Source organism: Lepidochelys kempii, chromosome 11, assembly GCF_965140265.1.
Source record: "Lepidochelys kempii isolate rLepKem1 chromosome 11, rLepKem1.hap2, whole genome shotgun sequence".
Classification (NCBI taxonomy): domain Eukaryota; kingdom Metazoa; phylum Chordata; order Testudines; family Cheloniidae; genus Lepidochelys; species Lepidochelys kempii.
This window is the reverse complement of record NC_133266.1, coordinates 8,041,516-8,065,328: the sequence shown is the minus strand read 5'-3', so window position 1 is coordinate 8,065,328 and position 23,813 is coordinate 8,041,516. Positions and strand designations below refer to the sequence as shown.

At 43.1% G+C, this 23,813-nt stretch overlaps 1 protein-coding gene across 7 annotated transcripts in view; it reads right to left on the bottom strand.

The window, feature by feature from the left end:
* PTPN4 (protein tyrosine phosphatase non-receptor type 4) overlaps window positions 1-23,813 on the bottom strand; it is a 236,115-nt gene that overhangs the window by 48,213 nt on the left and 164,089 nt on the right. For 6 of the 7 annotated variants that reach the window (XM_073305038.1, XM_073305037.1, XM_073305041.1 and 3 more), the window contains 6 exons: window positions 17,193-17,327; window positions 15,523-15,681; window positions 5,072-5,231; window positions 2,284-2,367; window positions 2,142-2,198; window positions 46-202 (listed from right to left, as the gene is read on the bottom strand). In XM_073305038.1, the coding sequence (XP_073161139.1) occupies window positions 46-202; window positions 2,142-2,198; window positions 2,284-2,367; window positions 5,072-5,231; window positions 15,523-15,681; window positions 17,193-17,327 (752 nt within the window). The remainder of the gene's footprint in view (window positions 1-45; window positions 203-2,141; window positions 2,199-2,283; window positions 2,368-5,071; window positions 5,232-15,522; window positions 15,682-17,192; window positions 17,328-23,813) is intronic. The other variant, XM_073305040.1, reaches the window with a different exon arrangement.

The following is a 23,813-nucleotide window of genomic DNA, read 5'->3' as shown; positions in this document are numbered from 1 at the left end:
GAGAAGGAGAGCAAAGATTTGTTGCGTTACATATAAATCACTCACCATTGGGTCGTACTAGGAGCACAAGTTCCCCTGAGTGCCTCTCACAGCTCTCTTTAATAAACATGACAACTTGATCATGGGTATGTTCCGCTATATCCCTGCCATTTATCAATACAACCTGGTCCCCTTCATTCAAACGAGGGACACAGAGGTCAGCCTGCAACATGAAACAAATTTAGTTTTACAAACACAGAGCACTCTAAAAACAAAGCTTTTGTATTTTGTTACTTTAAAATAGGAACATAAGAAACAGCGTAACTGTGTTCAGGAATGTGGATTCTGCCAGACTCATTTATATGGTTGCCACATTGGATTAAATGATATATAAAGCATTACATAACACAGCAGTCAGTGCCATTCATATGAATACTTCAATTCACAACGAGGAGGAGTCTGTCATTCCAACATGCTTTTCTGCTGCTGTTACTCCCTGCTCCTTGTATGTATGCTGAAGTTGAATGCTTGGATAAGCTCTCCAGTGTTTGAATTGTATTCTGCATTGACACTGGGGATGCAGGACAAGCTCAGAAATCTCAGAGGAGGGCAGCAGCATGGCAAAACCTTGACCAATTCAATTTCAAAATCTAAGAGCAGTAAGCTTCTAATATCACATTCAAGGCAACAAAAAGAAGATTGGGGGCGGGAGGCGCAAGGGAAATGCACCAAAGTAATCCGGGCAAAAAGGTAATCCTGCAAGTGAAAATACTATCTATGTTACAATTTAACCATAATTGCAGAGAGGAAAGGGCAGTGCATTCCCCATTTATCATCACCACAGCATTGCTAGATGTTTAATCCATTCATACAAAATTAACTGCAATAGAAACAAACCAATTTGTGATATAGAAAATAAATTAGGAAAAAATAATTAACTGGGATAACAACAATCTAATATAAGGATGTCAACATATAAATTTTAATGATTTTATTTAGATCAAAGCTACTTTGTTTTTTTAATGTAAGCAAATGTGTGTCTTATTCTATTAATTTCTGACAGGTGCACAACACAGAGCTGGCATCACAAAGGCTGAATACCAGGTCATTATTTCTGGCAATCAACTGCCACAATATTGTGCCTAGTTTGAAGACATTAATGGTGCTCACTGAACACCAGAAACACCACCACAGAATCAGACCTGATGAATGATTCATTATGTCTAGTTTAATCTAAATCTTGACATTACTCACATCTGCATGTGTCAGTAAAAACAAAAGGGATTTGCAATTTTTAACAGCATAAAAGTTTGTCTCAACACAATTTATGTGACAAAATCCCATGAATGTTTAAATTAAAAATTTATGCTAAATAACAATGTTTTTAGGGTGAGTGGGGCATTATATATCAAGAGTCAAGAAACAGCTATTATAACTTATTGTAACCACTTGTAGTGATGAAACTTTGTCGTATTGAGAAAACATTTATTTTTATTATTAAAGCATGCACCACACTAAACTATGAACTTTAACTTTCCTTAAATAAAATTAAATAAATAAATAAGACAACTCACTTACAGATAGCAATGTAAGCAGTTTACTTTTATTTAACATTGGAATTTGTAGAAGAGCATGTAAGTGATATTGGGGAGACTATATTCTGTCTGTAGTTTATTTTCATTCCACTGTCCTCCTTTAATTAGCAAAAAAGTATTTTTAACATGTTTTAAATATACTTAATTCCAACATTTAATTGACCATTACTTTCATTTATTATGTGAGGCAGTTAAAGAACAAGCTGCCAACAAGGTATGGGGACTACTACCTTAAAGGTAATATGTTAGAGCAGTTTTATTCCTAGCAAGGTGTGGCCAGAACGTTTTTCCTCAAGGAAAAAGAAAACACAAAGGAAAAGACTTACAATAATTATGAAAACACATATAATTAGAGAAACAAGGTGGGTGAGGTAATATCTTTTATTGGACCAATTTTTGTTGGTGAAAGAGAGAACAGCTTCTCTCTCTCATCAACAGAAGTTGGTCCAATAAAAGATATTACCTCACCTATCTTGTCTCTCTAATATCCTGGGACCTACATAGCTAGAACAACACTGCACACATTTAATTAAACACCACCACTTCCAAGTTTTTCTGACAACTTACTGGTGTTCCTGGAGCTACCCTGGACACTATTACAGGCATCTTCTGGTCATATCCTCCCTTAAAAAAAAATTCAGCAAGTCACAAATCATGAGTGTCACTGAACAATCTTTAAAAATATGAATAGACATCTAATTTTCATTACCTTTACATTGAAGCCAAATCTTCCATTTTCATCTGGTTTCATTCTGATCAAAACGAGATTGTCATGGGGAACACCACCATTGGGCTAAACAAAAAGGAAGTACATAACATTACATGTAATTTATTTTCAGCTAATGCAGGCTTTAAAGAAAGATTACTCTAATACCACAGCTGTTCCAAATGTACTCATCAAATGTCCAGTAATTGCTATTGGGCCCTGAGAAAGCAGCAGTAACCATGCAAATTGTTTCTCTCACCCTAGTGTGATATGGGGAATCGTGCACTCAGAGTTGCTGTTTACAGCTAATCTGTAAATGTGTTCTCCTGGAAGCAAGCTGGCGAAATAGGGAACTACCCAAATCATAAATTGACTAATAAAATTACAAGTAATTTAAATATAACAGTTACTGCAGTATCAAGTGGATATGTTACAAATTTCGTGTGACTGCAGTAAAAATGTATTATGTAGCTTGGCCAGGTCACATAACCTGTGTGTCTTAGTTTGCACTGGCTGCAACTTCGGTTTAATAATGGGGGCAAGTTTTGTAGGACCAGGAGCTCCCTGCTACTCACCTCTCCAGGAAGAGTTTGAAATACTAATGTGAGGTTTACTACTCATGCTCCAGGGCTGTGTGGAGAGGAATATGAAGTGCCCTATGCTGACAGAGCTTGGTGACTATAATCCCCCCTCCACCCTCCCACGTCTTTTATTTGATTGAGGCAACATCACAACCCCTCTCCCTCCACCCCACAAACTCTTATCAGGAAATTTCCATCCACTGTTCCCCATACCTCCTCCCACATACAAATGCAATTATACATATTTCCTATGCCTCATTCAGCTCTTTCAGAACAGCACTGACCCTGGTGGCATGACACAGCCATCTGTGGAAGCTATAGACCAGAATCTTGTGCCTTTCAACAAGGTGCTATTTCAATGGCTTTGAATTTGCTTGAACTAGCCCTTCATACTTATCCAGGGATGTGAGGTGGGTTAATCATTGTTTTGTACAGCACTTAGAGGAGGATGTAAGGTGTTAAACATTTAACAGTGATACTTCAAGTTAAAGGAACCGGTATTCAACTTTTTAAAAACCCACCTGTCTGTTGCCACATTGGATTATTTGAACCCTAAAAAGTTCAACTTGCAAAAGAACTCTGCAGTGTATGGTTGCAGGGGCTGGAAAGGAAGTGTAAGTTCACCTGGAGGATCCAGTTTGATGAACCTGAACCTTCAAAAGAAACCTCCTCCTCACAAACCAGCTACCCTATAACTGACACGACTACATAGCAGGAAGCCCTTGATTCCAGAAGATATTTACGGTGTTGGAGGGAGGAAGGTTGGGGATAAGAAACAGTGTAAGTCAGGCTATCTATGCTTTGTGTAACTGCAAGCCCTGCAAACTTAACTTGTGCTTTGAGAGTGAAACTGAGTTTTTTTCCCTCTCCCATGACGTTCCGATTTAAGGGCTCAGCGCACCCAATTAGACCTTCAATATTACACCTGTGCAGTCCCAGTACCTTTACTGGGTTTGCACAGGTTTAACTCGTCGTAGCTTAATAAACATCATGTTCACAGAATACAATGCAGCTTATTCTCTCACAACTGCATTTTCTTTGCCAGGCTAATGGGAGTAAAAAACAGTTGAAAGGTATTTTTGTCACTTGACTCAACTAAACATGACTGAATGCAGGAAGAGATTTGGTAAGGTGTTATTTTTACAAAGACAAGGGAGATGAGGTAATATTTTTTATGGTCCAACTTCTGTCGGTGAGAGAGACAAGCTTTTGAGCTTACACACAGCTCCTCTTCAGGTCAGCTCTAGCCTGAGCCTAAAAGTCTAAGGAGCAATGAAACAGCCCCAGAGCCAGAGCCTACGTCGGCTGACAAGGGCCAGTCGTGGGTTTTTCGTTGTTGTTTAGACATACCCCAATATCCTGGGACCGAGATGGCTACAAGAACACTGCATACAATAGTGGAAGATGATATTTTTACACAGTCATTTTTCAGAGCAGAACTACATTTTAACATGACTTGGGTTAGCATAAATATAGAAACAAATGGCTAGAAGTTTTATTTCATAGTTTAATTTAAATGAAATGTATGCAGTGTTGCCAACTATCACAAATTTATTGCAAGTACACAATATCTGGTGTGACTGCAGTAAAAATGTATTGTTATATAGCCCCAGCTCAAGAATCATGCTTCCATTTATAAAGATGTTTTTAGCCCTCAAGATTGCAGATACAATCTTGAAAATGTGACCTAAATGAACCCCCCAAAATCCAGAAAGAAAATAATAACCCGAATTTATATTTTTTAAAATCTTAATGTTGGGGGGGTCTGACTCATGATTTTTGGAAGTGTGATATTGGCAATACTTTTTATGTAGTATTTACACATCTGCCTTCTTTTAAACCTATGGACAAATTCACTGCCAAAATGGGAGGTTGATTAGAAATATCTGCAAGTACAGGAAACCTAAGTAAGTGTCACAGGGATAAAGGATGTCCCTACAATGTCTTTGTATGACATTCCAATAATGTAGGTTAGTGAAACTGACACGGGAACACTGAAAAAATGGAAAGATTAGTGGGGGCGGGCCAGTGAGCAGATCTGACTGGTGAGATTATATCTATATCTATATATATATATGACACAAATGGCTGCAATGTAATGCATGCATATGAGGCCCACTGAAATGTATCAGTACTGTAGTTATTTCTACAAAAGCAGGACCATCATCCAGAGGAAAAACAAGATGATCAAACTTGACCCAACAACTTACTGTGGATTTTTCAGGCGATGCGGGAACATCAAACGTTTCATTAATATGGTTATCCAGTTCTTGCTGGGAGTGTGAATAATGAATTTGGTTCCAACTGTTCTTTTTAGATTGTTTGGGTGGTAGTGCAGGAGGCTGCCCATCTATAGGGGTCTCTTGGGATCTAGATACAAAAATAAAATGGTGGAGGAAGAAAATTTTATCTGAAAATTCTTAGGACTCCAAGTAAACTGAACAAGTGGCTAAAAGAACCCCAGAGTTTGACAGTTACAAAAAAATCTGACATTTTTGTTATCTGAAGGGTTCAATTTTGTGGATAGGATTGTTATGGCATATATGCAAATACATCTGTTGTGTAGAGTATATTTAAAAAAGAATTGTGAACATTCAAAGCTTGATTAAGCCAGAGTATTCTTGTTCAGTGTATTGTTTCTTTTAAACAGTTTACCTACTCTTTTAATCCACTTGATCAATATGTTGGAGATTGCTTTATAAATCTCATACGTACCTAGAAATCTATTTCTAAAACAAATATACATCATTTTATATTTTTTCCCAAGGAGAAAAGCAATTATTTCACATCTTAGACTGCCTGTAAATTAAACCTTAAAAATAAAGCTAAATTTAGTTTTGAACAAATTAGCACAATTAAGAATCGAACAATATGCATTTTTTGTACTTTTAACAGCAAGATGATTTAAAATCCAAGCCAACATGAAAAAACTTCACACACTTTGTGCATTAGTGTCTTAAAACCACATTTTATTTGCAAGTACTAAACATATGATTGTGGATGCAATTCACTCTTTTCCACTGTCTAATTTGCAATTGAGTGCATATTACTCAGCAGCACATTTTTAAATAGTACCTTGCATACAAAATTTAGCCCAAGAGAAAATATGTAGAGTCAATTTTTTTTTTAAATGGCATTTTTACCATGGATTTACCAGATTGATCTTTAACAATACCGCCAAAAATTAGAGTAGCTCCACCAAAAGTTCACATTTCTAGACTAACATGCACACTTGTTAGGTCTGAGACTGTGGTGCTGTAGCTTTAACAGCAGCATACTACTTTATGCTGTGTATTTATCTATTATAGTGGATACTCCCTTGACCACTTTTTATGGCATAAGAATTTAAGTGCACAATTTTCTCATGACAAATGCAGGACTCATCTTTCATTTTAAGGCTTTATACTTATAAATGAAGTGGAAGATTTTCAGAGGCACAAAGGTGCTTAACAATCTTTGACTTTGAAAATCAGCCCCTAAATGCTAACAGTGGTACAGACCTTCCTATCCACCAACTGCGTTAAACCCCGTTTTTATTAAGCACCTACCTACTTATTACTACTCAGATGGAGCACTACAATAAAACTAGCGCCTAATCCCGAAAATACTTATGCACATAAATAACTTTACCCCTGTGAGTATTCCCACTCAATTGGTCTGATCACATATGAGCCTTATTTTGCTAACAGTTAATTATGAGACATTATAACACTTCAACTCAATTTGCTGCAAGATCTAAAGTATCTTGGACAGCCATATGTGAAACTTAATACTGGATAGTTTATTTCATTGTAATTAAAGCAAAACACAGTTCACAAGGCTATGGTCATTTGGTAAAAAGGAAAAATATGGTGGTTGTTATCCCAGTAACATTAAATAAAGAAACACATTATGTATTTTCTGATAAACAAATAATTTAAGCCACAAGAAAAGGTCTTTGCATATGACCGTGGAATGAGAAAAGGAATATTTCACTTAGAAACTTATATAGCTTTCCCCCTGAAGTTTTGATGAAATATAATTAAGGCCTTTTTTTTATTAGGTATTGACTGATTTCCCCCCCAAAATCCCCAGGTTTTTGAATAAGCCAGTTTTGGGGTTTTACTGATTTTTCACACAAATTTTGGCTTTTTCAGGACTCAGGAATTTTTCAAAGGCAAGCAGATGGGCTGTGTTGAAAGGCTGGTGGGGGTAGGGGGAGTTGGTACTCAGGGTCTGCAGCCTTCCTTTCCTCTTCTGACCCTGGCCCTTCAACGTGGCCCGGTTCACTCCCTCTGTGAAGGTGAGATAGCATAACTGCTGCAGGGACAGGGCTGCAGGGAATAAAAGTCTGCACCCTTTAAATACTGGCCCATTCACGGACAGAGCCCCCTTCTGACCCTGGTCCTTCAGCATAGGATTGGATGTGGCTGCGCTGGAGGGCTGAGGTCCGGAGGGGGTTGTGTCCATTAGCGGAAGCAGATGGGGGTCTTGGCTGCCTGGACCAGGCTCCTTGACCATCTAGCTCCCTGTGACACAGAGACGTCAAGGCAAAGGGTCCAGTTCTTTTTTGCAAACATGCCCTTAGTCACCAGGGGATAATATATCTCGGTGATAGCCCATTCAAACAGAAGGGAGTTGTCACCCTGTCCTGTTTAGCCAGTGGTGTAATACCAGGTTCAATGGTCTAGACTCACTCTATCCCAGGCCCGGTACCTAGTCTCCAGTATGTCAAATACTGAGAGTTCTCTCGAGTGTGTGAATTCCTGTGGTACTGACTGAACCGGTGCCTACGATTGTCAGTGGGTCAGCATGGAGGCCATCAGGGATCTTGGCCATACTGAGTGCTCAGAGGCTGGATGGTTGCTAATGATGGTGCTGATGCTACTACTAATACTGGCAGTATCATCTTAGCAGTGGTGCGGCCTCGTCCTTACCTTTTTCTCTCCGTACCATTTAGGGTGACCAGATAGTAAGTGTGAAAAATTGGGACGGGAGTGGGAGGTAATTGGCAGCTATATAAGAAAAAGCCCCAAATATCAGGACTGTCCCTATAAAATCGGGACTTCTGGTCACTCTGGTACCATTGCTTTGGTGCCTATGCACATCTGGTCTTTAGGCCCATCAATGGTACCTGCTGCTTCAGTAACATACCTCACGGTACTGTCGTGAGCTATGGGTACTGTGTTTGGACTGTCTCAGTACCGAATGCGCCAGTGATCTTTTTTGGCTAGTTCGGGGCTCACTCTGGGGACTCTCAGTTCTGTTCTTTTAAGCCTTATGCAAGGGGGTCTTCAGCTGTTTTCTTTGAACTGTAGACCCTAGATGTCGAGGGCTATTGAGAAGATTCACACTGTCTGGGTGACTCCTGGCACAGATCCGGGGAGGGCTGAAGAGCTGCCTCCATAAGGAGGCGCTTTTGTCTCAGTTCTCTATCCTTCCGAGATCTGGGCTTGAGTTGTTAGCAGAGACCATAGTTTTGAGGAATATGGCTTTCCCCAGGGCAACGGTTACAGAGGGAATGTTTATCCACTACGGGGATGGCCTTGCACGAGAAGAACTTCTTAAAGCCCGGTAAACCAGGCTTACTCTGTGCTGGGGCAACCCCAGACAAAAGGGAAAATAAAGTAGGGGTTTTTTTGGTAGGAAAGAGAAAATAAAGAAAGCTCTACAACTTTAAAAGAAAAAGGATTAACTAACCACTGAAATGCTGAAAGTGAAATAACGATCCGATGAATGGACAGCTAATAGCCCCGTCTCTAGCCAGAGGCAGTTATGAACGAACTGAGAGGGGCTTGCCCGTGCAATGTTGAGGGGCGTAGGGGAAACAGACAGTGCTGTCAAAGTTCTCCGATCCGCACTGCAGGGATGCAAGTGCACCTACAGTGGAGCACTCAGAGGGACACTACCTAAAGAACCATTTCTTCCCATCACACTCTCGTTTCTAGTTAAATCTCTATTCTTTCTTAAATAAACCTTCTTTGTCATTTAAAATAAGATTTCACAAGTGCTGTATGGTTTACAGGAGTAGTGGTTTAAGGTAAAACTAGTAAACTGAGGCACACTGCTCCTTTCGGGGCAGAAGATCTGGGACTTCTCTGAGTAGCCTCTTTCAGGGACTGGGTATAACAGGGGAATGGTGCAAATGGAACAGGGATAGGGTGCACCTGTTAAACTGCAAGGTGAAGACAGGGTTTGCATAGCCCAGAGGCAGTGGCGCTGGAAATGGGGAGGCCGCACCAGCTCACCACAGCTACCCAGCTCTCCCCAACCTGGCTCCAGCTGGCCTTTGAGGGAAGAGGGGGCAGAGGTGGGCCCTCTGGGGAGGGGCCTCGGGGGACCAGGCCTCAGGGAAAGAGGGGGCGGGGAAGGTTTTGGGAAGGTTCCCACACCCTTGCTCAGAGAAGAGTGGCTGAAAGGCTGGTGGTGTTAGGGAACTCTCTCACACCGGACGCAGGGAGCAACAAGGTGACTCATAGTCCTGCGTAAGCGAAGAACTGTAACTGCAGCAGCCAGGGGTGAAAGTGAGCTGGTACGGTGTACCAGTAAGATCCCGCACCGGCCCATACCCAGCCCACATTAAAGTGCTCCCTGCCCCTTTTGCCTCCCCTGTCGGCACGGACCCTACCAGCAGGGCCGCCAATGGGGTGGGCACAGCCACATTAAAGCGCTGCCGCGGCAAAGGACTGTCCTTAAAGCGCTGCCGCGGCTTTAACATCGTTGCCCCTTCCCCCTGTTGGCTGCCCTGCTGGTAGGGTCTGTACCAGCAGGGCCGCCAACAGGGGAGGCAAAAGGGGCAGGGACATTAAAGTGCTGCTGCGGCAAAGGACCCTGTAGCGCTTTAATCTCCCTGCCCCTTTTGCCCCCCCTTTCCCCCCAGCTGCCGCCAGGCCTGGGGCGGGGGTGTGAGCAAAGGGAGCAGCTGTCCTGGGGCTGGAGATTTAAAAGGGCCTGGGGCTCCGGATGCTGCTGCCCTATAAATCAACGGGAGCCCCGGGCAGCAAGGACCACGCAGCATGGAAGGGCTGGCTGGAGGATGCTGACCCCCGCCCCGCCCCTTCCGCCAGAGGCCCCGCCCCTTCTGGGGGCCAGAGCCCCCCCGCTGGAGCCCAATCCCCGCCACCCGGTAAGTGTCCTCAGTTACTTTGACCCCTGGCAGCTGCTGTCCCTAGGGCACAGAGCCCCATCTACTTTTTCTGCCAGACAGAGCCTGTGTGGCGGAAGCAAATGGGGCTGCACTGAATAGCTGAGGTTGGGAGGGGGCACTGCCTTGCAGGGGAACCAACAGTCACAGGGTGCAGTCTTTTGCTGCCCTTCTGACCCCAGCCCTTCAGCATTGTTCACTACCTTTGCATTGGGGGGAGGGGAGAAAGAATGAGAAGGACAGGGAGCTGGGTCCCAGCAGACCAGGCTGCTTAACCACAGCAGGGAAGGGAAGTCTTCCTCACCTGCCACATGGTGAATATCCCTTCATGCCCCACGAGTTCTTGGTTTTTACTGATTTTCTCCCATTTTTAAATATTTTTAAATAAAACCCAATAAATTGCTGGGAAATTAAATAACCTAACAAAAACAAACCAACAAAACAGAAAATGAAAGGCCTTAAATATAATAAACAAGACTATTCTTTAAAAGTATAAACAAAATATTAGAAACCTTAAACCTAAGTTATGTCGACACCCATCTTGGCAGACTTATTATTTCTACATTTAAATGGATCTTATATCTACCAATTTGACAGATATTTATGCGTAACTTCCAAATTTTATCAAAATTAAATTTGTTGTTCTAGCAAGATGGTTGAAAAAACCCACATACTATTTCTTCAAACTGTAATGACTGTAGAAGCTGAGATTCATAACAGCAGGAAATAAAAACATACTGAATAAGCATATTTCCTAATAGTAATTTCCACAAAGAACTTGATTCTGTCTTTTATCAGAAGGGGCAACATGTGTTTTATTTTTCCCTCTCTGCAAAGTTCCAACAGCAGCAATGGAAACTGTCTTTCACCAGTTTTTGTAGAGAGAGAAAAACTGATTACTAACATTTACTAATTAACTTTTAAGGCAGTTATAAATTATTTAGGCACTTGCCCGTTATTAGTACTTAGAGCTTTTTGTCTGAATATTTATTCAGTAAAGAGTCTGGCTGGCATAGTTTACTCATGTTTTTAAAGTGATGGACAAGAAGATATGTTTTCCTGTAAATGTTAACTTCTGAAAGTTAACAATTTTAAGAAGTTTAAAAAAAACAAGTAATTCCAAGAACAAAGCAAAAAGGTGATCTTTTTGGCTACCAGTCTGCATATATGAGTTAATGAAAACTGAGAATTTCCTATAGAAGATATAAGCTAACAGCAAACGTTTGAAAAAAGATACTTAAATGAGCACTTTAGTAGCAACAGTGCAAAGAGCTGTAATATATTAACATCATGAACTGTGAGAACTAACAATCAAGCCTGGGGCAAAAACTTCATTGCTTTATATTTGCTCAGTCAGCTCTGAATTTCTTTATGAATGCTTAGACAATGACAGCAAAAGCAGCCTATTTTGTAGTCAAAGCAGCTCTCTGTGTTACCACGTTGAGCAATTTGCATAATAATAAAACAAAACAAAAAACCCCACATTGACAAACTGCATGTATTTGATATAAATATCCGGTCTGCATTTTAATATACCAACAGAAATAGTTTCATATTTGTAGTATGAATTTATTAAAATACACACTGGTCATGTATTAGTGAACAGTAATAAGTCACCAGGACCAGATGGTATTCACCCAAGAGTTCTCAATTAACTCAAAAGTGAAATTGCAGGACTACTAACTGTAGTCTGTAACCTATCGTTTAAATCAGCTGCTGTACCAAATGACTGGAGGATAGTTAATATGACACCAATTTTTTAAAAGGGCTCCAGAGGTGACCCCGGCAATTACAGGCTGGTAAGCCTGACTTCAGTACCGGGCAAACTGGCTGAAATGAAAGCAAAGAACAAAATTGTCAGACACATAGATGAACATAATTTGTTGGGGAATAGTCAACATGGTTTTTGTAAAGGGAAATCATGCCTCACCAATGTACTAGAATTCTCTGAAGGGGTCAACAAGCATGTTGACAAGGGGGATCCAGTGGATATAGTGTATTTAGATTTTCAGAAAGCCTTTGACAAGGTTGTAGACTCTTAAGCAACGTAAGCAGTCATGGGATAAAACGGAAGGTACTGTCATGGATTGGTAACTGGTTAAAAGATAGGAAACAAAGGAAAGGAATAAATGGTCAGTTTTCAGAATGAAGAGAGGTAAATAGTGGTGTCCCCCGGGGGTCTGTGCTGGGATCAGTTCTATTTAACATATTCATAAATGATCTAGAAAAAGGGGTAAACAGTGAGGTGGCAAAATTTGCAGATGATACAAAACTACTCAAGACAGTTAAGTCGCAGGCAGCCTGCGAAGGGCTACAAAAAGACCTCTCAAAACTGGGGTGACTGGGCAACAAAATGGCAGATGAAATTCAATGTTGATAAATGCAAAGTAATGTACATTGGGAAACATAATCCCAATTATACATATAAAATGATGGGGTATAAATTAGTTGTTACCACTCAAGAAACAGATCTTGGAGTCATTGTGGATAGTTCTCTGAAAACATCAACTCAACATGCAGTGACAGTCAAAAAAGCAAACTGAAAGTTTGGAATCATTAAGAAAGGGATAGATAATAATACAGCAAATATCATATTGCCTCTATATAAATCTATGGTAAGCCCACATCTTGATTACTTTGTGCAGATGTGGTCGCCCTATCTCAAAAAAGATATACTGGAATTGGAAAAGGGAAACAAAAATGATTAGGGGTATGGAATGGATACCATACAAGGAGAGATTAATAAGACTGGGACTTTTCAGCTTGGAAAAGAAACGACTAAGGGGAGAATATGATTGAGATCTATAAAATCATGACTGGTGTGGAGAAAGTAAATACAGAAATGTTATTTACTAGCTCTCAAATCATCAGAGCTAGGGGTCACCAAATTAAATTAATAGGCAGCATGTTTAAAAAAAAACAAAAGGAAGCATTTTTTCATACAACGCAGTGTCAACCTGTGGAACTCCTTGCCAGAGGATGTTGTGAAGGCCAAGACTGTAACAGGGTTCAAAAAAGAACTAGATAAATTCATGGAGGATATGTCCATCAATGACTATTAGCCAGGATGGGCAGGGATGATGTCCCTAGCCTCTGTTTGCCAGAAACTGGGAATGGGACACAGGGGATGGATCACTTTACGATTACCTGTTCTGTTCATTCCCTCTGGGGCACCTGGCATTGGTCACTGTCAGAAGATAGGATCCTGGGCTACATGGACCTTTAGTCTGACCCAGTATGGCCGTTCTTATGTTCTTTTAAAAATTAATTTAGTTTTAATTTAAAAGTTATTTTAATTATCTTAGCAAATTACAAATCAGAAACATCACAACGTACTGTGAAATAGCAAGAGGAATATGAGAACAAACAGCAATATTTAATATTTGCTATGGTCTCAATAAATGTCAGTTATTCAGAGTGCTTCAGTATGAACACCTTTCTACAACAGATACTTTCCTTTATTTGCTGTTGAGGATCACATGTCAAAAGGAAAAGTTGCCAGAATGTTAAATGTAGAACTTGAAAGTTTATTATCCAGATTATAGGCAACACCTGTAATTTGTGCTGATAGCCCAGTTGTGTCTGCAATAAAGTAAGCTAGATCAAAGCTTCATTGACCCTAAATACTACAGGAATCAGGGTATACTTTTGTCTCTAGCTTTGGAACTAGATTTAATTTTATTTAAAAACTTTTCAGCACTTACATGCACTGACATGCATCTTATTTACAGACTTTTCACTCCTGGTAAAAGTGTCAACCTAAATGAGTTCAGTGATCTCAATATCTGTTATTCGAAATATTCCATCATAAAAGTGATCAGAACAATTCAGCAAACCCACTAGTTTTATTTGCTTAAAACAGCACACTAAAGAATAAACTTTTCTGGCAGTGAAAAGTGTACTCTGCAAATTAAAATGAACTGAATCCATAAGTAATGCAAGGCATCTCCTCTAGAATACTGCAGATATAAACAGGCTTAATGCTACAAGGGTCCTGAGAGGTATAGCTCTCTTAGTTCCCTAACTTTAAGCTCTCTCAGTTTACAGTCCAAAGAACTTTTTATTTTAAATATAAAAAGTTCATTTGTATTATATATACACCATGTATTTAATGCATAAAAGTGCTCTGCCACATGTTACCCGGACTTTAATTTGGTGCTAAGTAGTTTAAAGTTAACTTTCTGTCCACAGATATTTTTTAATGATGATCTCTATCCTTTTATCATTATCAAATCCTGAATCAGTAACATTTTGACACTTCAAAGAAACAAGAAGGTAAAATTTTCAAAAGCGCATAAATGACTCAGGAGCCTAGGTTCTGTTTTTAAAAGTGACGTATGTCACTCAGGTGACAAACTACATGTTTTAAAATGGGACTTATGACATGTCTTCACTACAATTTGTGTGGGCAAAACTTATGTCGCTCAGGGATGTGAAAAAACCACCCTCCTGAGCAACATAAGTTTCGCTGGCGTAAGTTGTAGTGTACACATTGCTATGTCAGCAGGAGAGCTCATGGAAGTGGTTTTATTATGTTGATGGAAGAGCTCTCTCATCCCAAAATTATTATGACAATTATTTTATACCACATCAAGTGTTCAATTTATCTACATAGAAATAGATTTGGTGGTGATATGAGAGAGAGAAATAGCATTTATTACGCACCTTCTACTATTTTATTTGCACTCTGCCCATTAATCCAGTTCCATCAAAATTTCTAACATTTGAAACCTATGAACAACTTCAAACAACCACTTCTTTGTTTTAAAATAAACATGTAAATTTTTCCTATTTTCCCAAAATACAGAATTCCCCACCAAAAATAGCCTTTGGGCCCCAGCATGAATGATAACTAGTTCTGCTCAGTGACAGGTAATTTGTGACCATGAAAAACTAGAAACATGTGCCTTACACCAGTGAAAATGGAAGATTCCTGTGACACTTATCTATAGGTAAATTACTGTGTGTCATTTTTCTGGTGTGTAATATATTAGTTTCCTTCTTCATCTGAGCTCTGTATAATTGGACTCATAGTAAAGTTGAGATTTAGGCACAGATGGCGAAAATTGCACCAATATTTTTTTTTAAAAAAATCGTTTAAATATGAGAGAGAGAATACAGTTTTTGGCCCCTGAAAATAATGCAACATTTCCAAATCCATGCCACTAAAACCTTTACATCAGACCACAAAATCATGCATTCTTTCCTTCTTGCAAAAAATATCTTATACACACATACAGAATGACACTTGCATAACTCCACCAACCCTACCTATAGGCACTGAATAAAATTAAGACACGAGTAAAATCCTACTCCATTTTAATGGCTGAATTATGGGCACTTACTCTGGCAACTATCTTTTTACCAGATCTATATTAATGCCCCCTAAAAATAGTTATTTATAAATTAACGTTTTCTGGACCTGGGCTTTATTGATAAAGATTAAAGGGAACTAAATAAACTCTCAAAGGTAGGGACTATCTCTATCAGGGCCTCAATGTGCTATAGTAATAATATATTAATAATGGCTGAACTCACGGTGATGATTCCAGAATGATGCTATTAGCTTGGGTGGAGGATGGAGATCTGTGATTTGCAAAAACTTCACTTGGTGAGGTGTGAACTACATGGTCCACTAAATGTCCAACTGAAGATGGTCGTAAACGGGCTCCCTCTTGAGTAAATGCAGAATTGCGACTAAATAGGAAAAGAATAATTAAGCAGTTAGAAAATTCTCCAAGATTGATGCTTTTAATCTGCATTGTTCTATAACTATAAATGTATAATTTTAAAAAAATTATTTACTTTCCTTCTAAATGTAAGCATATATACATATAGATAATTTTACTGAAGAATTTTAAACAGTGAATTGTAATTCCATTAATTCATTTTCTCTCATTCAATTCATTTTTTTTTCAGTTCCATTATTTCAAATTCTCAAAATCTTTTTATTATTTCAACAAATACTTAAATAATAACCCAATCAGAGATATTATGAAGAATGGCTTATTTATCAGTTCATAAAATGGGTAAAAAACCCTCTCTTGCCATAAATACTGAAGGTCATAAAACATGCCGTGAATACTTTAAAGAAAGGAGTTCTGCTTATAATAGCATGATCCAGTGGACAGACTGGCAGTCAAGAGGACCTGAGGTGAAATCCTGGCTCTATTGAAGTCAATGGCAGAACTCTAATTAACTTAAACAGGCCCAGGATTTCAGCCCTGGATTCTATTCCTAACACAGTCACCAACCTTACTGTGTGACCCCATGACAGTCACACTTCAACTTCCTGCCTCAGTCGTCCCATCTGAAAAATGGGTCTTTTGATACTTACCTTCATTTTTGAATGCCTTAAGATCTATGGGCGAAAAGTGCTTTATAGAATCTAAGCATTATTAATAAACCAATATTTTAAATGAAAAATGTAAAATGTTTCAGATATTTGCATAACACTCTTTGAAATAACTGTTCTAAAGACGAGAGATTCTCAATGAGAAATCACTGTATATGCAATACAGAACTGGATAGCTCTCATTCAGCACACTTAAAGAACTGCTTTCCTATTTTGTAAAGAAAATCAAGAATGCTTTTCATTCATCGTAAACAGAAAACAAGAAAGCTTCATGATGTATGAAAAATAAATTCTGTAGGGAATAAAAGAAATGCAGAAAAATAGGGAAATTAACCCACTGGCATTTTTTATAGCCTAGACCTGGAACACGTTTACAAGAGGTACTGTATTACTGAACCAAAAAGTTAAATTCTAAAATGATTCCTGAATAAAATAATTATACAGCTGAAGGTTTTATTAATGTCATCTCTTCAAGCCATAATTATTATCTCACATGCTCTGTTCGCGCTCTCAGATATATTCAGTATACAGCAATTATAATCCAGCTGTTAGATGTCATGCAAGAAAAAGTCTGGGGAATCTCCTCAAACTATTATGGTATTGAGTGCCAAATGTTACACTTTTTTATAGGTTGGATGCTTTTGAGATGCATCTGGAATTATTATATACCAAAGAATGTCAGCAAAAATAAAATTTAGAACATTGAATTCCACACCAAGGGATGTTAAGATCTAGTTTGTAAAAACTCCCTTGTGAAACAAACAACTTTATTTTGGTAATGAACAGGGATAACTGACAAATAAGAGGTGAACAGGCAATGATGACTGCAGAAAGGATACTCCACTCTACTTACTGATTTGGGGTTCCAGGTGGAGATCGTGATGGTAGGCTCTGTGTTTCTAACCTGTCATCAGACAATGAATTCCTACTCACTACCTCCCAGTCCATCCCACTCATCAATTTCCGTGCCAAGGGTTTACTTGGGGATCTAGAAGAATGAAGTAAATAACTGATTTGAAATTGTATCAGATAATTGCAAAATTACACAAATTATACAACAAAATTTTGGAAGTTCTCTCATAAAAATCCAAAGACCATGGGAGGTAGAAAGATAAAGTAAGACAGTGGCAGACTTAGAGTTAGTGGGGCCTTGTGTGCAGCTTCATTTCCGGGGCCCCTGCCAGGGACCCAGCCAATAAAAAGGAAGCCAGACCCATGTCCACCCCAGGCGTGGGTCCAGAGCTGGGTGTGGGCCACGGGGCGTCAGTCGGGACCATAGGTGCGGGAACTAGGGGTGCGGGCATGAATCCGACAGAATTGCTGGACCCCTGGGCAAGGTGGGGGGAGCCGGCTCCGGGCCCCTGGAAGAGGCTGGACTAGGGGCTAGCCTCCCCGAGCCAGACCTTCACGGCTGCTCGGGCTGCACCGTCCGGAGCTCTGGCAGCCATTTAAAGGGCCTGGGGCTCCAGCTGTTGCAAGTGCAGCAGCCAGGAGCCCTGGACCCTTTTAAATAGCCGGGCCCTGGGGCAGCTCCCCCTTCCCCCACCCCCATCGGCAGTGCTGGGGTTGGGGAGGGGAGGGAAGAGTGCTGCAGCACCCTCATGTTCTATGCAGGGCTCCGCTGTGCTCCTAACAATATGTTTTAACGTAGGTGGCGTGGGGCAGCAGCCAGGACCCCAGGCGTGGGGCAGCAGCGGAATCCGCAGAGCCCTGGGCGCGGGGTGGCAGCCAGGACCCCGAGCGGCAGCGGAGCCCGCAGAGCCCTGGGCGCGGGGCGGCAGCCGGGACCCCGAGCGGCAGCGGAGCCCGCAGAGCCCTGGGCACGGGGTGGCAGTCGGGACCCCGAGCGGCAGCGGAGCCCGCAGAGCCCTGGGTGGCAGCTGGGACCCCGGATGGCAGCGGAGCCTGCAGAGCCCTGGGCACGGGGTGGCAGCTGGGACCCCGGGCGGCAGCAGAGCCCGCAGAGCCCTGGGTGGCAGTCGGGACCCTGGGCGGCAGCGGAGCCCGCAGAGCCCTGGGGGTGGGGTGGCAGCTGGGACCCCGGACGGCAGCGGAGCCCGCAGAGACCTGGGTGCGGGGCGGCAGCAGCGAAACCTGCAGAGCCCTGGGCGCGGGATGGCAGTCGGGACCCCGGGTGGGGGGAGGCAGCAGAGCCTGCAGAGCCCTGGGCGGGGAGTGGCAGCCGGGACCCCGGGCGGGGGAGGCAGCAGAGCCTGCAGAGCCCTGGGTGGCAGCCAGGACCCTGGGCGGCAGCCAGGACCCTGGGCGCGGGGTGGCAGCAGAGCCTGCAGAGCCCTGGGCGGGGGGTGGCAGCCGGGACCCCGGGCGGGGGAGGCAGCAGAGCCTGCAGAGCCTTGGGTGGCAGCCAGGACCCTGGGCGGGGGGAGGCAGCAGAGCCCTGGGCGCGGGGTGGCAGCCGCGAAACCTGCAGTGCCCGGGGCAGCAGCCCAGAACCTGGGCAGCAGCGGAGCCCCGCACAAAACGTGGGGATGCTGCAGGCCCCCCCCCCACTCCTAGTTCCCACGCCTATGTTTTGGGGCCCCCTGTGGTTGGGGCCCTGTGCTATAGCATGGCATGTTTCGGGGTAAATCCACTCCTGAAGTAAGATAAGATTTCATGAGGAAAATATAAGCACTTTCAATATGGATTTATCATGCCTTATTTCCTGTTTTTACCACAGCAGGGAAAGGTAGATTCCCTTATGGTAATTATGACATTATTTAACATTTCTGTTATTTACATTAGTAAAACAATTTGGATGACATACTAACTGGTATTAATAGGATTTGCTAAGATGCTTTCTATAGAACTAAATAAGGTATTAAAATTCAGTCTACATGTAATTAACACCAACACACCTTGCTTTCAAGCTAATACAGTAAAAGGTCTTCAAAAATGAGTTTGGCATAAAAGTTAACACTAAGAAAAAAATACTATTTTTGTCCAAAATAAAAATGAACTTAATTATGATGCTCTGAAAAAAGCTATAGAAAACTAATAGATGGAAATTACAAAAACAGAGTGAGATTTTACAAACTAAAAACAAAGAAGTTATATGAAATTTTGGATTAGAAGAATTTGATGCTTCATTGCAGCTAAGAATTTGAACATTTACCACACAGAGTTACAGGGACTCTTTCACATTCATTAGTGTGCTTAAACCATTCATTTTAAAAAGGAGTGCATTCTAGTACTTAATGATATCAATAATTCTTTTATCTTTTCAAAACGATATTGCTCTAAACCACCTAATTTGTAGATACTAAACTTTGAAAACCTTCCTTAACACTTTATAGGCTGCAACAGACTAATACAACTTTCTCTAAAAGAAGAAAGCTCAGGGTTTTTTTAATCTAAAAACAGTATCACTCAAGAAAAAAAACTCACCTTATTTACTGTACGCAGGTTCGGATCTCTTGGAATACTACTCTCGGCTACCATCATAGACAACTGAAGTGTTTATCAGCAAAGTTTAGTTTCAAATATTTTATTTTAATAACAGTTCTAACCTCAGAGTCCCACCCACTTATGCTTGCTGCCTCCGTTTCCTGTTCTTTGGGGAAATTTCAAAGAAAAAGTTACCACACTGCAGCATGAGCTTTTCGATGCGGTGGCTTTTTGGTTTCTGACCTGAGTGCTAATTTTCAATACCTCTATGTCTAACTCTACACAATCTCTCCTAGATAACTTTTAGGTATAATCTGAAATATTTTAGCTATTGATTTAATTTTTCTTCTGCATCACTTTAATTACTGACATTATTCAAAATAACTTCTAATGATGGAAGGAGGTAAACCACCAAACCATTCTAAATGCTTGTATGGCCTTTGAAAGTTCAGTAGAATCCTGAATCTGGATACCTCAGTGGATGAGTTTTCATCTCCAATAAAAGGAATAGCAATTTGTAGGGAAGTGGAGTGGCCTCCCTTTGTACTTGAGAGAGAGGGACCAATACCCTTCCACTGGTGGGCGGAGCCAGACCCAATCCCTCCCCCTTCCCTGCCCCCTCGCCGGAAGTACCAGGGCAGGACAGGAAGTATAAAGAAACGGCCCTGAATCTCAGTTGGGCAGGAGCTACGGAAGGAGACAGACCTCTCCAGTCTGCTGCTGACCCTGGGGAGGAGTTGCCGGGACTGCCATCTGAAGACTGCTCTGCCCCACCCAAGGGGGCGAGAGCATCCGACTGTTACTGCTTGTTTGCCTCTGCTAGGCGGTTACAGAGCTATAGACTTCTTACAGCTCAGCCCCGCCAGTGAGACATGAGCCTGAGTGCTGTTGCCTGATACAGCAAGGTGGAGTGGCCTCCCTCCCCACTTGAGAGTGAGGGACCACCACACCATTTAACACAGTTCACTAACTTTAAGATTTAATCCCACTGTCACTAAACAGATCCATGGAGCTGGGAGGAGGACAGTGTAGCCAACAGCCACATCTGCCGTTGCAGGGGCTAGGACACAATGATCGGTAAAGGTGTCAATGGAGGACCAAGTGGCCGCTCTACAAATATCCTGCCACGGGATGCTCGCAAGGAAAGCGGATGTGGTTGCATGAGCCTGTGTGGAGTGGGCCGTGATCCATGGAGGGGACCGGAGAACACCAGAGTGCATAGCAGTCAGTAATGCAGCGGGAGACCCAGTGGGAAAGATGTTAAGAGGAAAGAGCGTGGCCACGATGGCGATGAAGTGGCAAGAGGTGGCGCGGAAGGCTCGGGCGTATTGGAGGTAAAAGACCAGTCCTTGGCGTACATCAAGAGAGTGTAGCATGCACTCCTTGTTGGAGGCATGTAGCTTAAGGTAGAAGATGGGTAAGTGTACACTCTGGTTGAGGTGAAATGAGGAGGCTACTTCGGGAAGGAATTTGGGGTGAAGGCATAGGGAGACCTTGTCATGGTGAAAGGTGGGTCTGCCATCACAGCTGCCAGTTTACTGACGCATTGTGTGGAGGAGTTGGCAACCAAGGTCACCACCTTCAGAGAGGTGAGAAATGGAGCAAATCAACAGGGGTTCAAAGGGCGGCTTAGTGAGGGTGGAGAGAACAAGGTTGACATTCCAGGAGGGGGTCGGTTTTTCCTACCGAGGGGAAAATGTTGAGGAGACCATGGAGGAAGCAGGCAGTAGGTGGATGCATGAAAATGGAGAACCCATCCACAGGTGGGAGGAAGGCACTGAGTGCTGCTAGGTATATTTGAACAGAGGAGTGAGCGAGGTCTGAGCAACGAAGATGGAGAAGGTAAACCAGGACCACCAAAATAAAAACAGAGGTTGTGGTGCTGTGCTCAGGCACTGAAGCAGGGCCACTTTGCGAGGTCGCAAGCCCTGGTAAATGGGTGCCTACTGTGCATGAAGACGTCATGCACGGGGGCAGAACATGTGCAAGTTCCATCCAAATACCACGCCATGAGGTGAAAAGGGCTGGGATTGGGGTACCGGAGGCAGCTGTGGGCTTGAGTGAGGAAATCAGGGAGCAAGGGTAGTGGAACTGGAGAATTAGTGGAGAGATGAAGGTGGTCTGGAAACCAATACTAGCAGGGCCAAGCATGGGCCACAAGGTGAACAGTCCCTCAATCCTGGTGGATTTTGTGTAGGATCTGGGGAAGCAGGAGAATGGGCAGGAAGGCGTAATAGAGCTCACTGGTCAAGAGAATGAGAAAGGCATCTCCCCGCGAACCGGGACCAAGGGCTCCCCTGGAGCAGAAGAGGAGTTTGTGGTTGGTCAGTGTGGCGAACAGGTCCCATCGAGGAGTGCCCCTCATGGAAGATGGAGCAGAGAAGGAGATTGTGGAGTTCTCATTTCTGTTTTGCATGGAAGGAGTGACTGAGTGGGTCTGCAAGGAAGTTGTTCATCCCCAGAAGGTGTACCGCATGGAGGGTGATGTTGTGCCGGAGGCACCAGTTCTAAAGGAGGATGGCCTCCGCACAGAGGAACCAGGATCGGGCTCCACCCTGCTTGTTGACATGTCCGACAATGTGGCAGCACTCATATAACACTTGGACATGGCGGTGGCGGAGAAGTGGCAGAAGGCCTGGCAAGCTAAGCAAATAGCACATGGTTCGAGAATGTTGATATGCATCCTCACCTCACGGTGTGACCAGAGACCCTGGGCCATAGCACCACAGGCTCCCCAGCACACTAGTGAATACCCGCTGTTTATCAGGGGGCAGGAAGGCTCGAAAGTACGCAACTTTTGGGTAGAACAGGAAGTCCTATTTTGCCAGAATGCTCTGGTAACTGGCAATGCGGAATTGAAGGCCACAGAGGAATAGACCTTACAGCCAATAAGGTTGAGCTTTTTTGCTGCCCAGTCTGGGTGCGTATGGGGAATGGAGATGTTGCTGGTGAGCACATCTGTGGCCACCTAGACTACCAAGGAGTTTGGAGGAGGGTGGGAGAATAAGAAGTCTGTACCCTTAGCTGGAATGAAGTACCTACGCTCACCCGTTTTCTAGTGGGGGCGCAGGATGCTGGGGTGTGCCAAACTGCTTGTGCCAGTTGGAGAATGGCATAGTGTTGGGGCAAGGCAGTTCGGGAGGGCCCAGCAGGCAACAGAATGTGTAGGAACTGATTGTGGTGGTCCTGGACATCTTCCATGGGGAGACTGAGGGCCATCGCCATACGGCAGAGAAGGTCCTGTTATTGGGCATGGTCATCCAGAGGTGAGAGTGCAGGTGAGATGATGGCATCATCAGGAGACGAAGAAGCCCCAGTCGGGACAGAGGGAGCTACTGGAACCAATGGTACAGAGGGTGCTGGAAGACTGGAGGCTTCATGGGGATCCTCATAGACAGAAGGAGGATCGGCAGGAGGTGAAGATGGTTGGTACTGTGGGCATGAGGAGAGGCTACAGTGGCAGCACAGGTCCCAGGCAGACCAGTATGGCCAGCATAGGGGTTGCCCAGCATGGGCGGTACCCAAGGGTAGGCGAGCCATGAGGTGGCTGCTGAGATACAGTGAGGCAGATAGGGTTGGCAGCAGGGATCTGGGCTGTAGGAGTGAGCTGGCGAGAAGGCTGTGTCCTGTTCAGAGGACCAGTCTGACTATAAAGATGGATCTGGTAGAGGAGGGGCCGTTGGTGGAGATGTCAGCGTGGGGTGGAGCGATGGAGGGCGATCCATAAGAAGGAGAAGTTCCGTCATCGGAGATGGAGAGCCAAGGACGACTGGCTATGTGGAATGCTGAGGAGAGCCAGAGAAGCGCAGCAGCAGTTCAGCTGTCGGTGTCAGGGGGGAACAAGCGTCCTGGAGTGCGCAGGACCGGGTGGGACAGACCAGATGGTTCTGATGGCGTGGACGGCACTGGAGATGATGGTGGCGGGACCGTCACCATGGCTGAGGGGCGGTGCCGGCATTCGACTTATACTCTGAACCAGGCTTCTGCAGAGTGGGAACCTCAGAGTTGACCTGCGACTTTTCACCCAACCTCATGAAGCTCAGGGAGGTAACACTGCATTTGGCGGCTGTCCTCATCGGGGATCTAC